This window comes from Schistocerca serialis, chromosome 7 (assembly GCF_023864345.2).
Source record: "Schistocerca serialis cubense isolate TAMUIC-IGC-003099 chromosome 7, iqSchSeri2.2, whole genome shotgun sequence".
NCBI classification, from domain to species: Eukaryota; Metazoa; Arthropoda; class Insecta; order Orthoptera; family Acrididae; genus Schistocerca; species Schistocerca serialis.
Genome location: NC_064644.1, coordinates 593,622,509 through 593,637,862, shown reverse-complemented (window position 1 = coordinate 593,637,862; position 15,354 = coordinate 593,622,509). Strand labels below are relative to the sequence as shown.

The window sequence follows — 15,354 nt, the reverse complement described above, 5'->3', positions numbered from 1 at the left end:
AGAACCTGCAAGACTTCCTGCGACATCTCAACAGCATACACAGCAACATACAATTCACCATGGAGGTGGAAGAAAACGGAAGCTTGCCCTTCCTTGACATTCTAATCAAGAGGCACCCTGATGGCACCTTGGGTCACGCTGTGTATAGGAAGAAGACACATACGGATTTATACCTTCATGCACAGAGTTGCCACCACCCAGCACAACGCAACTCAGTGCTTAACACACTTGTGCACAGGGCCAAGTCTATCTGTGATGATGACAGCCTACCTGCAGAGTTACAACACCTAAGGAAGACCTTCCGCAGCAACGGTTATAATGAGACGCAAATCTCGCGCGCCCTACACAAGAGCAGGAAGGTAGACACACCAGAAGAAGAAGATGAGACCAGATGCCTGGCATTTCTACCATACGCGGGACCGCCAACAGCCAAGATTGCCCGCATTCTGGAGAAACACAACATCAAGACAATTTTTCATGCCCCAAGTAAAATTAAGGACATACTTGGCTCAGTCAAAGACCACCTAGGACTGCAGACTCCGGGCGTATATAGTATTGAATGTGAATGTGGTACGAAATACATCGGACAAACGCAGCGCTGCATCACGCAGAGGCGCTCGGAACACATTAGAAATGTACGCCTTGGTCAGACAGAAAAATCGGCGGTAGCGGAACATAGCCTTAACGAAGGACACACCTTCCTCTTTGAGGGTACGAAGAAGCTGTGTGACGCTAAAGGATTTTGGGATTCAGTTTTCAAAGAGGCTGTAGAAATTCGGTTGAACAGCAACCTGATCAATCGAGACACTGGTTTCCAACTTAGTACAGCTTGGAATCCCGCAATAACTAAAATTAGAAGAGAACGCTCCGGCACGAAGACGGTAGCGGCCACAGACGTATTAGGAACCGGCAGGGACTCGACGCCCGGTCCGCGCCGCGAACCCTCCACCACTGGCGCGGCGGCCGATTCCGCAGGTACCTGATTGGTCGGCGCCCGGAATCAGTCACTGGTCCAGGAGCCTTTATAGGACCGCGCAACATAGCATCTCGACACTTCGCTTGAAGATGAAGGGTTGAGCTTGCTCCTCTGACTCGCGCACTGTCAGTCATAGGCCCCCGCTTGTACGGGTGACACACCAGGGGAATCCACGGCTTTGCTTTTATTAAAGCATCGGCGGGACTCAGTCAAGGTCTGCAGTAAGGTCTTACGGCGGGCAGGATATTTTTGGAGACGCCCGACAGCAGAATTGTCGTGTTTCCTCTTTCAACTGCGGGATGTCGAGCTCCAGTGGTGCTTTGGGGTCGAAGCGGTCAACCGCTGTCGACAAAAAGCGCGTCTTGTTGTTGCCGCGGGCCGCGTCGTCGGCCGTCTCGAGTACTTCGGCTGCCGCAGAGCTAGGCTCTGCCCCCCCCAAGGTTAGGGAAAATGTGGGCCAGGACCTGGGAGCCGGCCGCGGAACCGCAGAGAAGGTTTCCGCCGCCGCCGATCAGACCTCCGCGTCCACAAATACAGTAGGGCCAGCAATGCAGCCGGGATACCTAACGGTGCCAACGAAGGCTGTAACTGGCACCCCCCTGGCAGCAGCCCCACTTTCCGCCCCGGACATGGCAAACACACAAAAAAACGCAGTCACACACAGTACGCCGACAACAAAATATATTGTCAGTACTTGCAATCCTGCCCCTCCTAACCTCGTCCTATCTCCGCTCCTGCTTGCCCACGCCACCGGCACACTTCCTGAATTTCTCACGTCCATGAAGAATGGCAAGCAGATGCCCCGTCTGCCGACAAAAATCCTCCCCAAACCCACCCCCTCGTCTCAGTCTTCCACCCGCTCCAAATACCTTAAATCCCCCCCACTCAAGTCCACCACATCCAACCAGCGGCGTGCAAGGAAGGACAAGAAGGAGAAGCACTCCAAGGGGAAGAAAGTATCCACCACCCCCACCCCAACCGCTTCCACACCCTCTGAGGAGCCAGCGCCCCCGACAGCACCTGTCGTCGCACTGGGAGGGGACCAGGAAACACCGGTACTGGAAGGGAACCACGTAACCAGGCAGGATGCGGATGGTTTCGTGCTGGCGAAGAAAACGTTTCGCCAGCCGAAGCTTCCGCCGGCCCGGGGAGGGGAACCCACCCCAAACAGATTCCAGGCGGTTGCTGATGAGCCAGAGGCATCAGAAAACACAACACAAACGCAGAACCAAGTCGCCCACCACCTCCCCCCGATTGTAGCAGAGTTCGCACAAAGCTACGAAGAGCTTTTCGAGCTGTTGAAGGCAGAAATCGGGGGAGGCAGTTTCCAGGCAAAACCTGCTGGTGGAGACAAAATAAAAATCACACTGCACACACTCGAAAACTACACAACAGTCAAAACACTTTTCACAAATAAAAACATACCACACTACACGTTCCCCACAACAAAAACAAGGAACAGAAACATCGTGATACGAGACCTCCCAAGACGAGTGTCCCCCCAGGCAATCAAAACAGATTTGACTGCCCAGGGGTACGTCGTCAAGGGGGTCCAACAGATGGGCAACATAAACAGTAAGTGGCCACTTTACCAGGCCACACTCCCGGACATCCCGCAGAACAAAAGGGAGATAAAGATGGTTCTGGCAGTGCCTGTCACCACCGAACCGCTGCGCCGTAAGAACAAGACGGTGCAGTGCTTCAGGTGTCAGGGCCTTAACCACATCGCCGCCTACTGCACAATGCCAGTAAGGTGCAGGAAGTGCGCCGAGGCCCACGACACTAGAACATGCACACTTCACCACACGGACCCACAAATAAGGTGCGCGCTGTGTGGCAAAAACCACACGGCGGGATACCAAGGTTGTGAGGTCCACAAACGACACACACAACAGGCAAAGGGCGCAAAGGCCGCCCCCCCACACACACAAACAAAACACCATAATCCCACCGAGACACACAAGAAAACAAACCATGGCAACACACACAGACAAGGCCTGGGTAAAACCAAGGCCGGACACACCGAGGGCGACTTATGCGGAAGTGGTTTCTCCACTGAGGAACCATGAAAGCGTAGCCCAACCATCACAACACCAGACACTATCACGAGAACAACACCGGGAAACACACAGCAACAACGACCAGGTCCACCATGACGGAGGAAGGCCCAGGGAACCCCACACACACTCTCCCCCCATGGATCAGTTGTTAGGCGTAATGGTGCAGACCATGAACCTCGTCATGGAAATGATGAAGGAATTCAGAGAAGCCCAGAAGCAGAACACACAGATCCTCGTCGCCCTTCAGGCAACAGTCCAGCAGTCGCTCCCTTCTGCGACTTCCTCAGTAGTATCTACACCCCATCATGAATAGACGACCAAATATTCAAGGCTTGACAATGTGCGTCTTTAACGCAGACGGCATTGTTAATCAAGAGGTCGAATTCCGAGAACTCATGAAGGAGTTCTCCATCGACATATGCATGATGGGGGAAACCCACCTGAAACCGGGAGTAAAAGCGACAGTTCCCAACTACATTAGCTACCGTAAAGACAGGCCAACCCAAGGCGGAGGAGTGGCCATATATGTAAAAAGAGGGATCCCCCACCACCAGGTATTCTTACCAGCTACCAACAAAATCGAAGCAGTGGCGGTGGAAGTAACCACTGCCACTGGACCCCTAACAATTGTTGCAGTCTACCGACCCCCACACGACCAGATAGATGAGGGAGACATAGCTGCTCTAGGGCAAATTGAAGGCAAACTCATAATAGGGGGAGACTTCAATGCCAAACATCCTGATTGGAATTCTAGAGTAACCTCCAGAGCAGGCGCCAAACTGCAACAACTAGCGCGCGCCCACCACTTCGAAACATGGGGTCCAGTCGAGCCAACACATTTTCCGAAAAACGGAAGCAGGCCCGATGTGTTAGACATAGCTCTCACCAGGAGGATCGCAGGGTTCGTGGCCGCAAGGACAATCAACAGAATGTCCTCCGACCACAACCCAGTGATTCTGGAGGTCGATGTGGGAGAATGGGTAGCACTCCCACGGTACCAGACGTCGTACAAACGAACAGACTGGGAGCGATACCGAGAAACTGTCGCCTCTGATATCGCTCGCGCTCCGCCACCCACTGCTGAAACAGTAGAACAAGCGCTACAAGACCTAACAGGCACCATCTTGCAGGCAGCGGAAGAAGACACCCCTCCACAAAGGGAGGGCCCACCGCCGCAAATACAGCTCCCAGAACACTTGCTAGCTCAAATTCGACACAAGAACAGAGTGGCAAAAGAGTGGAAGATCACCAGAAATCAGGCCACCAGGAGGCTGCTCAATCGTCTACAGAGAGAGCTGAAGGTAGCGCTCAATGAGCACAGAAACCAGCAATGGCAAAATCGCCTCACATCTCTCAAAGTAGACGATCACACACTATGGCAAGCGACCAAACAGTTTACAAAACGACGCGCTAGGATGCCGCCACTGCATGGCGAGCGGGGACTGGTCTACAGCCATGCTGGAAAGGCCAACGCCCTCGCCGACTCCTTTGAGAAGCAGTTCCAAGCGGCAGAACCCCAGGATGAAGAACATGAAGAGGTAGTCAGTCGTCAACTGGCCGTCTTCCTCAATGCTGAGGAGGACCCAGAGGACGAACCCATACTTTTTGCCCCCGAGGATGTGGCAAGAGTAATCAGGCCCCTCCCTACAAAAAAGGCGCCAGGGCACGACAGTGTCACAAACCAGTTAGTCAAAAACCTCCCACCCACAGCGATCACACACCTCGCGAACGTCCTCAACGAGATTACTCTTTCCCGTGTTTTCCCAGCTTGCTGGAAACATGCGGAAGTGGTCGCGATACACAAACCAGGGAAAGACCCTCTATTCCCGCAGCACTACAGGCCGATTAGCCTCTTGCCAACACTCAGCAAGATCTATGAGCGCCTCCTGCTAAGACCCATACAAGAACACATTACCAGAGAGCAAATTCTGCCGGATTTCCAATTTGGGTTCCGGCAGAACCACTCTGCCCCACAGCAGGTCATGAGAATGGTTGAAGCAGCCACAGAGGGCTTCAACCACAGAGGCTACTGCGGGATAGTGCTACTAGACGTAGCCAAAGCCTTTGATTCAGTATGGCATAGAGGGCTACTCTACAAGTTGTACACACAAGGGTTTCCCGGGAGCATAGTTCAGCTCATTAAGAGCTATCTCACGAATAGGACTTTCTCCGTCAAAGTAGAAACTGCCACCTCCACCAGAAGGCGTATTCGTGCCGGGGTGCCACAGGGATCGGTCCTGGGGCCCGTATTGTACAGTTTGTACACTGCGGATACTCCGACGGCCCCCCTGGTGCACACTGCACAGTACGCTGACGATACAGCCTTCTACACGAGAAATGCGAATAAGGACCTGGTCATCCGTAGGCTACAAAAGGTTTTAGATGACACAGAAACTTGGGCCCGTCGCTGGCGCATCACGATCAACTCCGAGAAGACGCAGGCAATGCTGATTACCCGCAGGCTCGGAAGGCGCGAACCTCCTCAACGTCCCCCCCTCCACCTTCACCTAAATGGAATCCAACTCCCCTGGCGCAGAACCGCCAAGTACCTTGGCGTAACCTTGGACTCTCGTCTTACGTGGAAACCCCACATAGACGAGGTCCACAGGAAGGTCTGCGCCAGAATGTCCATTCTATACCCTATCCTGAACACAAACAGCTCCCTTCCCTTCCCAGTAGCAGTAAATGTTTATCAGGCCCTGATCCGGCCAGTAATGGAGTATGCGTGCCCTGTCTGGGGATACGCGGCAAAGCAGCACCTGGACAAACTCCAGAGGCTGCAGAACCGCGCCCTCAGAAGGGCACTGCACCTACCTCTTGGATTCCCCACAGACGACTTGCACGCCGCAGCCGAAATCCCACTCCTGAGAGAACGTTTCCAGGATCTGGCAAGGGCCTTCTATGAGGGTTCTTCCAGATCCGGAAATACACTCATCCACTCCCTAGGTCGGTATGACATGTCCCGCGATAAGCATAAGCGCCCTATGACGATCTTCGACGATTAAGTCGAAGAGAAAATCCCAAAACCCAAAACCCAATCCCTAATCCAGTTCCTTCCCATATAACACCAATCTTTTCGCCTACCTTAGGCAAGTACTAGACTCACTCACAACAAAGATCACAAGTCACAGACACCAAAAAACTATAGAAAAATCACACACACACGTTCACAGGGGAGTAAAAGCCGAAAGGCTACAAACTCCCCCATACACGCTTCCCCAAAGAGGGGAAAGTAAAAGATGTGAGCAGCAGCAGCATCTCGACACTTCGCTTGAAGATGATGGGTACGAAACCCTTCGAAACGTTGCGAGAAGACGACGCCTTTACTCGGCCGATCACCCGAGAAGATTTCACGAATGGAATACGCCGAGAAAGTCTCAAATCACATTTAGTTTAATCCTGGTACGGGCGTAGTTTTTGGGTTATGGTTTGCCAGACTGGTGAAATGGTCATATTACGGTATTAGCAGTAAACTTTGAAAGAGTACATTACCACTCTGTTTTTATTTGTAGTGCAAAACTCCTCGAGAACGGACTCCTTAATCGATTTGCTGCTTTCCTAATTTTGTTAACAGTATTTCTGTCTCAAATATCCGGACGGTCATCAGAAATATACATAAGTTGTCGACGAAAAGTTCTCTGGACTTCAGTCGCGTTATGTGGTCAAATTTTCGCGGCATTTCACCTGTGTTCTTTTCAGCGTGACTGCTGCCACCGGTTGAGATGCAAACAACGAACGCTTTGAGTGCGAATTCGCAAAAGGCCAATGATTCCAGCTGTCGACGCCCCATATATTGTCTACTATGCAACCCCATAACATTAGCTGCTAATGCCAACAGGGGGCAGGGCTGGAGGTATCCAATATTGACGCAGCATTAGGCTACGGAGCGTAGTTGAACTGCCCTGCCGACGAGTAACTCACAATAGTGCACACTGGCAGTGGTGTTGATACAACGCAGAACAATGGAAACGATAAACAAAGCGAACATTGGCCTTATATCTACAGCAACAGTTGCTGAAGCTTTCATCAGAAAGGAACGTATGGAATTTCGCAGAGTGAGAAAAAAGTGGCAGGTGAAACATTAGCGTTTCTCCAAGATGAGTCAGTGGAACGTGTGGTGTCGTATACGCTCGACTGCGCAGACAATGTACATGGGGAGTGCAATGATGACGATACGTGCTTAATACGTGAATGTGATAGTCAGCAGGCGTCAACTGTCGAGCTACTCGTATGTACTTCATCAACCTTGTTGGACAGGAAGCAAAAAATCCCGTCTCCAGTGAAACATAGTAAAGGACAATCCTTGTCCACGGAGGGGGCACTAAACATAGTTACATAAATCATCCGCAGCATGAAAAAAAAAGTTATAAACAGATTTCGAATAAGTCCGCAGCAATAGGACCGTGTAGTGCATAAGAAAAACTACAGATATTCAAGGGAGGACAATGCGCACTTGTTACAAAAAGTTGGCGCGATTCAAAGATGCATAAATTCAAACACTGCTTCAGAATTGGAAGGCGTAAGACAACGCAATTTCAAGCAAAGGATCAACTTGACGATGTACAGCAAACTGCGGAATCGCCCAGAAGATTAAATTTGTAGATGAGATTAACAAACTTATCCCATAGATCAGTAAGGAATTTGTTTTCAACTCTAACGAATCGGGATTTGAGGAGGAAATGTACATGAAAGGAACTGTGAAAACTAAAGATACCGAGAGAGTAGTATCAAGATCAACTAACATCAATGCCTTAACGCTTTCTTATGCAATTACGCCGACTGTTACTCTGGACGGTAACCTGGCTGGTAAGTTACTTATTGAGCTGCGAGAAGGTGGAGGTGCTCTGCCCCTTAGATTCTTCCTCGTGTGCGTGATGTGGCAAGAACAGCAGGGAATATTTACGTCACAGCAAACAAGAGTGCGAAAATGGGCGTAAGAAAATTACAACTATTGTATGAGTACTGCGTTTGGCCAATAGCTGGGCAAAATAACTTACTTTTGCTTGATTCTAGTCTGCGTAAAAAAAAAAAAAAAAAAAAAAAAAAATCATGTTCCTTTAGACCAAACTATTCCTCCTGAAAAGTGTGTAACATTGCAATTCATACCACCTGAAATCACTGGACAAATTTAGTCTCTGGATGTTTGTTTTTCCGTGCCTATAAAGCATATTGTCACACCATCTGCAGCTACGCCTTAAAGGATAGCCAGTTTCACGATAAGGTCCACAACAGACTGTTTCAGATTCGGTTGCATGCTATCACATTCCATCAGTTCTCACCAGCACGTTACACCAGTATATTCCTATATGCATTTTTTAAGACTGGATAGCTCTCTGGACGTCAAACTCCCAAGGAGTTCGCTGTCGATCTTGCTGGTGCGAACATGTTTGTTTACTGTGGCGCGCAATTTTTCACTCGGTGTTCATGGTGCAAGTTAATGATTTGTTTTGAACATTTGCTGAATATCGACTGTGTCCATTCTGGACAATGATTTTTCTGTCGCCCTCCTGATGCACATGGTGAGTCATTAGCAGCTAATATTTTTCCTGTCATAATAGCTAACACATCATTTTCAAATGAGCCTTACGTAAGATTGAACTTGCGACCTCGCACTCAAGTGGTTCCCTGTGAGATGACGTCACTGATGCGCATCAGCTGCACAACTTTCGCCCTGCATTCCATTTCAACACTCATTCCTGAAGCTTTCCATGTTGGATATTGCTGTCTTTACAGAATTTGTCGCCCCCATTACATTTACGGTGTTGTTATAATTACACTTTGCCAGAACCCTTATCGAATACAATTATTTTTTCCGTTTTATGACGATCTTCACTCTCCAGTTGATTCCCCAAACATTACATTGCCACAAATTTTATTCACAACTTTACTAGTAACAAGCAGCGCAAAAAATTAATTCGAATGACTTTATAAACCTTAAGAATAGGTGTATTATACAAAGCAAAATAGAATTGCGTTGTTAAGACTTTGACTACGAGATTTCAACACTTCTCTAATCATCACACTGAGTTGTGATGACGGCGTCAGTTACATGCTACATCTCTAGTAGACACATCAACCTGTCATTTTTAGGTTCTTAGAAAAAAGTAAAACATACCAATTTCCATTCCCTATATGGTTTCATACTTTGTGACTTCTGAGCATTTCTTAGTCTGAATTTAGTTCTGAGCTACTACAGCCCGATTTTAATTGTAAACATCGTTCGGTTTTATATATTGTAAACATTTCAAAACAGCTTACTTTCCACTGAAAATCTGAAGAAATTGCACAATCCTTAACAGTAAGTAATCCTTGAAAACTAAATTATAACGCGAGACGCATTGGCTGTCGTAATGAGGAGATAGATTTACTGATAAAACACGTTAGAACGGTTATGTAGGTTTATATACATTTCACTGCCATACCAATCACTAATGGAAGATGAAATTTAAGCAATGTACAAATCACCCTCCATCATGCAGACATAGTTAACGACTGTAACAGAAAACAGCATATTCATATATTAAATGTGTCAAATATTTTATGTCTGCAAAAGAAATAGCGTTCCCACCTTTGGAGGGAAGTGTCCGTTCCTTTCAGTTAACCAACTTTCGGTCCTCTTTCAGCAAAAGGCCTGTACGTTGACGCTTTATGTTCACAGGTACGACTGACTTCATCGGACTGAACACGTACGCCACGAACCTGGTGACCCTGGGCGAGACTGGTACGATTCCCTCCAAGGCGCACGACCAGGGCGTCATCATCTCGTACGACCCCAACTGGATCGTTGGAGCAAGTGGCTACGTCTATGTAAGGAAACAGAGTTTTCTGCAATTTAACAAACCACATGCAAAAGACATTCTTTAAACTTCTGAGCTTTTTTGGACATCATTACTTTCATTATGTCAGCGATTTGTCACAATGCTTTCGAATATAGTGCAAGGTCCACAAAATTTAAACCTACTGTGGTAAATGGTTTGTAAGTGCTGGAAACAAATCGTACCATCTCACTGCCATTACGCTGTTCGTAGGCCATAACAATAACATATATACGCTCTATTACGGATGTTCGAATCCAGTAACTGTAGTTTCTGATATCGGCTGGAGACTTGTGCCATGCAACACACGTGTTGCGCTCCGAATTGACAGTTTCCACACTAACAAAAAATCCATATCGAATGGTGTGCGTAAAATAGGTTATTTCGAAGTAGAAAACATTTGTCTATCGGTTGTACTTACACACACAAATACGGAATTTTCCTCCACTGTTGATACTGTACGTCAATATTCCGCCTCTAATAGCAAGGTAAATAAGGAAATCTAGTTCTAATATTCTGTACTGCCAATGAGCCAAGTGTGGGAGTGGTATAAGAGACTGGATGCTCATTCGGAAGGAACGAGATTCAAACATTGTTCTGTCACCCAGCTTTAGGTCTTCCGTAGTTTCCATGCATCGCTTAGGGCGAATGACAAAATTGTTCCTTCTAAAAAGACAGAGCCTGTTTTCTTTCCCATTCTTGACCTGCCCTAACTGGTTCTTCACCTTTAACAAGCTGGCCGTCGACGGGTCGTTCGCTCCTAATCTTTCTTCCTTCCTCCCTTTCTTCTATGCTGTAAACTTCATCGAAAAGTTGTTTTCAGGTAGCATCACGTGCAAATGTCTTGCTGTAGACTGTGAACTAACGAACTAGATAATAATAACCATATTTCAAAACTCAACTATCAAATTCCCTAATCATCTGTCCATAAATATTCGCAGTTGCGAATATACAATGAACGGCTATTTTTGTATCTTCATGTGATATTTTAATAGCTTTCAACACGGTGAGCGAAGGAGGACACGTGAAGTCAAATTACATCTACGCAGATAGGGTTAAGATATTATTTTCGTGTGCTTTTATATCGAATGTAAATACTGTAAGTTTTTTATTCCTTACTAAAAATTAGGGTGCTATTGTTTGTTTTGTGTACCAGTCTAACTAGAATGTACTAGCTTTGCAATTTCCTCAGTGAGGCAAATCTCAGAATAAAGGAGAGACAAAAGTCACTCTCTTTTTAAATTGGTGTGCAAGCATTATTACCTTCGAGTGGTACAAAATTAGTAGTGTGAAATTTCCTTTTAATCGTACATAATTAACTTATACAGGGCTAAAAATCATTTACTGGGATAAAATAAATAAATTATTACTTACACACTAAGTTACAACGATTGTGGCATGAATGAATTGATGCAAAATCAGAAAACAGAGTCATCTTACAGCGTTCGGCATACATGTCCGAGATTTTAAATATATCTTTCTAGTCTCTTATTGACGAATTTACAAACAGGTTTATAGTTTTTTAAGTGGATTGTAATGTCAGAAGAAAGGGAGAAATACAATGAAAATTCATAAATGACTCACACACCAATACACTGAAACTTCACTGCGAGTATTATAGAACCGACAGAGAGGTGGAAGAGTGCATACTTAACTTGTGGGATTGTGTAGAAAAATAGTCATGTGATTTTAATAGACCACATTGCAACTAATGAATTTGCCTTTTTATTTTTTGGGTACATTTGTCACTTTCGGCACCACCAGAATTTAGTCTTATTTCACCAAACAGTCCACAAGCAGTTCGTAGCGTTCAAGCACTCTACCTCTGTTGTTCATCGTGTTCATCCTAAACCAGTACTTTGCACAAATAAAACTCTAACCTCTTGGTACAGAAACACCTACTAAAAAAAATTGCCGATAGCCCTTGACAAAAGGAGACTAGTAACGTTTTTTTCTTCTTCTTCTCTTCGCTGCAGATCGTGCCCTGGGGCTTCAGGAAGCTGCTGAACTGGCTCTCAAACGCGTACCCGCAGTACCCCATCATGGTCACGGAGAACGGTTTCAGCGACTGGGGCGAAACCCAGGACGACCTGCGTATGACGTACCACGGGGTAAGCCGACCTCCCCTCCAGCCTCCTCCTGGTTTTGCAGCCCCTCCCTCTCTTCTTTGCTTGTACCAGGCGAAGTGATCAGCACTTGGTTTCTACTTAACATGAAAATTATGTTTTTTTCAGCATTACATGGCTGAGCTGTTGAACGCTATTAACGTTGACGGAAACAATATTATTGGATACATGGCATGGAGTATTATTGACAATCTGGAATGGACTCAAGGCTTCAGGTAAGCCACCTTCGTTTATTCTACACTTCTTTCTAGCAATTGTACTGAGAGCCTCACAATACGGTATCACTGTTTGCTCACAGCAGCTCTGTCACATGTAAAACCCATACTATTGATCGCTCGTGCTAATCTCACTAAACAAAACCATCCTGATCGTCTCCCACCTCCAAGATACATTTACCATTTCTAATAATCCTAACTATAACCACACCATGGCTCCGTACCACCATGAGCGTACTGACATATCTGTAGCTCTCCTGTATCGCTACTTCCAACACACACAAGCCTCGTCACGGGCAGACGTAAAGGCAGCAATCACAGCACACCATATAATGCAGCACAGCCCCATACATGACCTGCATTACATAGCTTCCTCTCCTTTTTCTTTAAATCCTGTAATCCTCTATAGACATCCATCCGTTAGAGTGGTTATTACCCAGAGCAGTGAAAGACTCAAACATTCCCCCCCTTTTTTTTATAAAACCCAACAAACTTCCAAGTTACATCTCTTACTATCACCGTATTATTCTTCACTTCAGTCTTCAGTAAGATCCTCGAATACATTCTCTCCAAATAGGTTATCTGATCAAAAGTATCCGGAACTTCTATGTAATGTGGGTTTGACCATGACAATGGCGGAAAGTGCTTATGAGGATCTCTAGTGCGCGTTCTTTCCCTTGATTCGAAAATCAGTCGCTAGACTAAAGTACCTACCAAAGAAATAGCGTGCTCCTAGATGCATTATCCTCTGGGTGCAACACTCACCGGTTTCTGTGTGTGTGTGTGTGTGTGTGTGTGTGTGTGTGTGTGTGTGTGTGTATTTCTGAGTTCTTTAGGTGAGTACCGGACTGGAGGCTTATTACATATGAGTAGGTTACGTATCCAGTTGTAGCTGTTCATTCCAGTTTCCAGCAATTCATTTCTCTGTTTATACCGAACAAGGAACAGGATGGGAAACTGAAACAGAACGAACTGATGAGGATTTTAGCTCTAGCTCGGTTGATAATGAGGTAATAAAATCTAGCTGATCATTTCGACTGGCTGACATTAGGTGTGATCTAGCTGCTAATCATCGCCATGTATTACTCAGAACAGTGCCGCAGTGCAAGCACACTACACTTCCATTCGGGCGGACTAGTCAAATAGCTGTCCAATCATTCAACTTTGCGTTTTTTGTGTTTCCTCTAAATCGCATAAGGCAACGGCTATGATGGTTTTTTCTCTAAAAGTGTTGTTGTTGTTGTTGTCTTCAGTCCTGAGACTGGTTTGATGCAGCTGTCCATGCTACTCTATCCTGTGCAAGCTTCTTCATCTCCCAGTACTTACCGCAACACACATCCTTCTGAATCTGCTTAGTGTATTCATCTCTTGGTCTCCATCTACGATTTTTACCCTCCACGCTGCTCTCCAATGCTAAATTTGTGATCCCTTGATGCCTCAGAACATGTCCTACCAACCGGTCCCTTCTCCTTGTCAAATTGTGCCACAAACTCCTCTTCTCCCCAATTCTATTCAATACCTCCTCATTAGTTATGTGATCTACCCATCTAATCTTCAGCAATCCTCTGTAGCACCACACTTCGAAAGCTTCTATTCTCTTCTTGTCCAAACTATTTATCGTCCATGTTTCACTTCCATACATGGCTACACTCCATACAAATACTTTCAGAAATTACTTCCTGACCCTTAAATCTATACTCTATGTTAACAAATTTCTCTTCTTCAGAAACGCTATCCTTGCCACTGCCAGTCTACATTTTATATCCTCTCTACTTCGACCATCATCAGTTATTTTGCTCCCCAAATAGCAAAACTCCTTTACTACTTTAAGTGTCTCATTTCCTAATGTAATTCCCTCAGCATCAACCGACTTAATTCGTCTACATTACATTATCCTCGTTCTGCTTTTATTGATGTTCATCTTATATCCTCCTTTCAAGACACTGTCCATTCCGTTCAACTGCTCTTCCAAGTTCTTTGCTGTCTCTGACAGAATTACAATGTCATCGGCGAACCTCAACGTTTTTATTTCTTCTCCATGGACTTTAATTCCTAATCCGAATTTTTCTTTTGTTTCCTTTAGTGCTTGCTCAATATACAGATTGAATAACATCGGGGACAGGCTACAACCCTGTCTCACTTCCTTCCCAACCACTGCTTCCCTTTCGTGCCCCTCGACTCTTTTAACTGCCATCTGGTTTCTGTACAAATTGAAAATTTTATTTTACCATAAGGGAGCGAAAGGCTATTTACAATTTGTACAGAAACCTTTAGAATTTGAAAAAGAGTATTCGAGTCTCTCTAAAAGTAGACGATCGATTTTCCTTCCAGTCCTTCACTCATGCGAGTTGGTGCTCCGTCTCTAATAATCTTTCGTCGACACGACGTTAAATCCTGACCTCCCCATCTTGCTTCCTTCCTTAACATCAAGTGCGGTTGAGCAGTGATCCAAAATGGTCAGAAAATATAACGTATTGTTCGAAAGTCAGTTTTCAACCTTTGGACAAGTGTCGCATTTAATGCATTCAGGGGTTTAATAACACTGTGGATCCTTTCGTAGCTTACGTGACGTTTCAGCGCAGCACTGCTGCCGCACTGAACGCGTGTCTCCATGTGCCCACAGGCCGAGGTGGGGAGTGTACCGGGTGGACATCGACGACCCCGACCTGCCCAGGACCCCCAAGGCGTCGCTGGAGCTGATGAACGGCATCTACACCAGCAGGACGGTGCCGCTCGAGTACTTCAACAGCACCGTCTTCGCTCGTCCGTGAACCGCAACGGCCAGCCACGGCTAGGCTGAGCTCCCTGTACTGTTCGCCACAGTGGAGAACTGTGTAATAAACGCCCCAACTACACGTCGTCTCTTGTTCTTGATGCTAAATGTTTAAACCCTCAAGTTAAATCTTAATGAAGATAGTTACATAGAGAGCCCATACGGCTTCCTCCATTGACAATTCCAGCTCTCGGTTTCGTATTTCTGTATCTTGGACAAGCCCCTCCGGTTTCCTGGGGTTACTTTACATTGAGGATGTGGTTTTAACTTCTGGTCGTATCATACTCGGTGGTCTGAATCTACAAATCTTAAACTTATATCCAAGAGTATTCCAAGAGGCAACGAATCCACGTTAAACTGGTCTCTATGACTTGAAGCCGTAAGTTAGC

General features: G+C 46.3%; 1 protein-coding gene across 1 annotated transcript in view; it reads left to right on the top strand.

The window, feature by feature from the left end:
- Nucleotides 1-15,007, top strand: part of LOC126412852 (myrosinase 1-like) — a 173,603-nt gene extending 158,596 nt beyond the window's left edge. The window contains exons 8-11 of the mRNA XM_050082710.1: nt 9,695-9,843; nt 11,828-11,962; nt 12,086-12,192; nt 14,816-15,007. Coding sequence (XP_049938667.1) covers nt 9,695-9,843; nt 11,828-11,962; nt 12,086-12,192; nt 14,816-14,963 — 539 coding nt within the window. The 3' untranslated portion in view covers nt 14,964-15,007. The remainder of the gene's footprint in view (nt 1-9,694; nt 9,844-11,827; nt 11,963-12,085; nt 12,193-14,815) is intronic.
- The last annotated feature ends 347 nt before the right edge of the window (nt 15,008-15,354 follow it).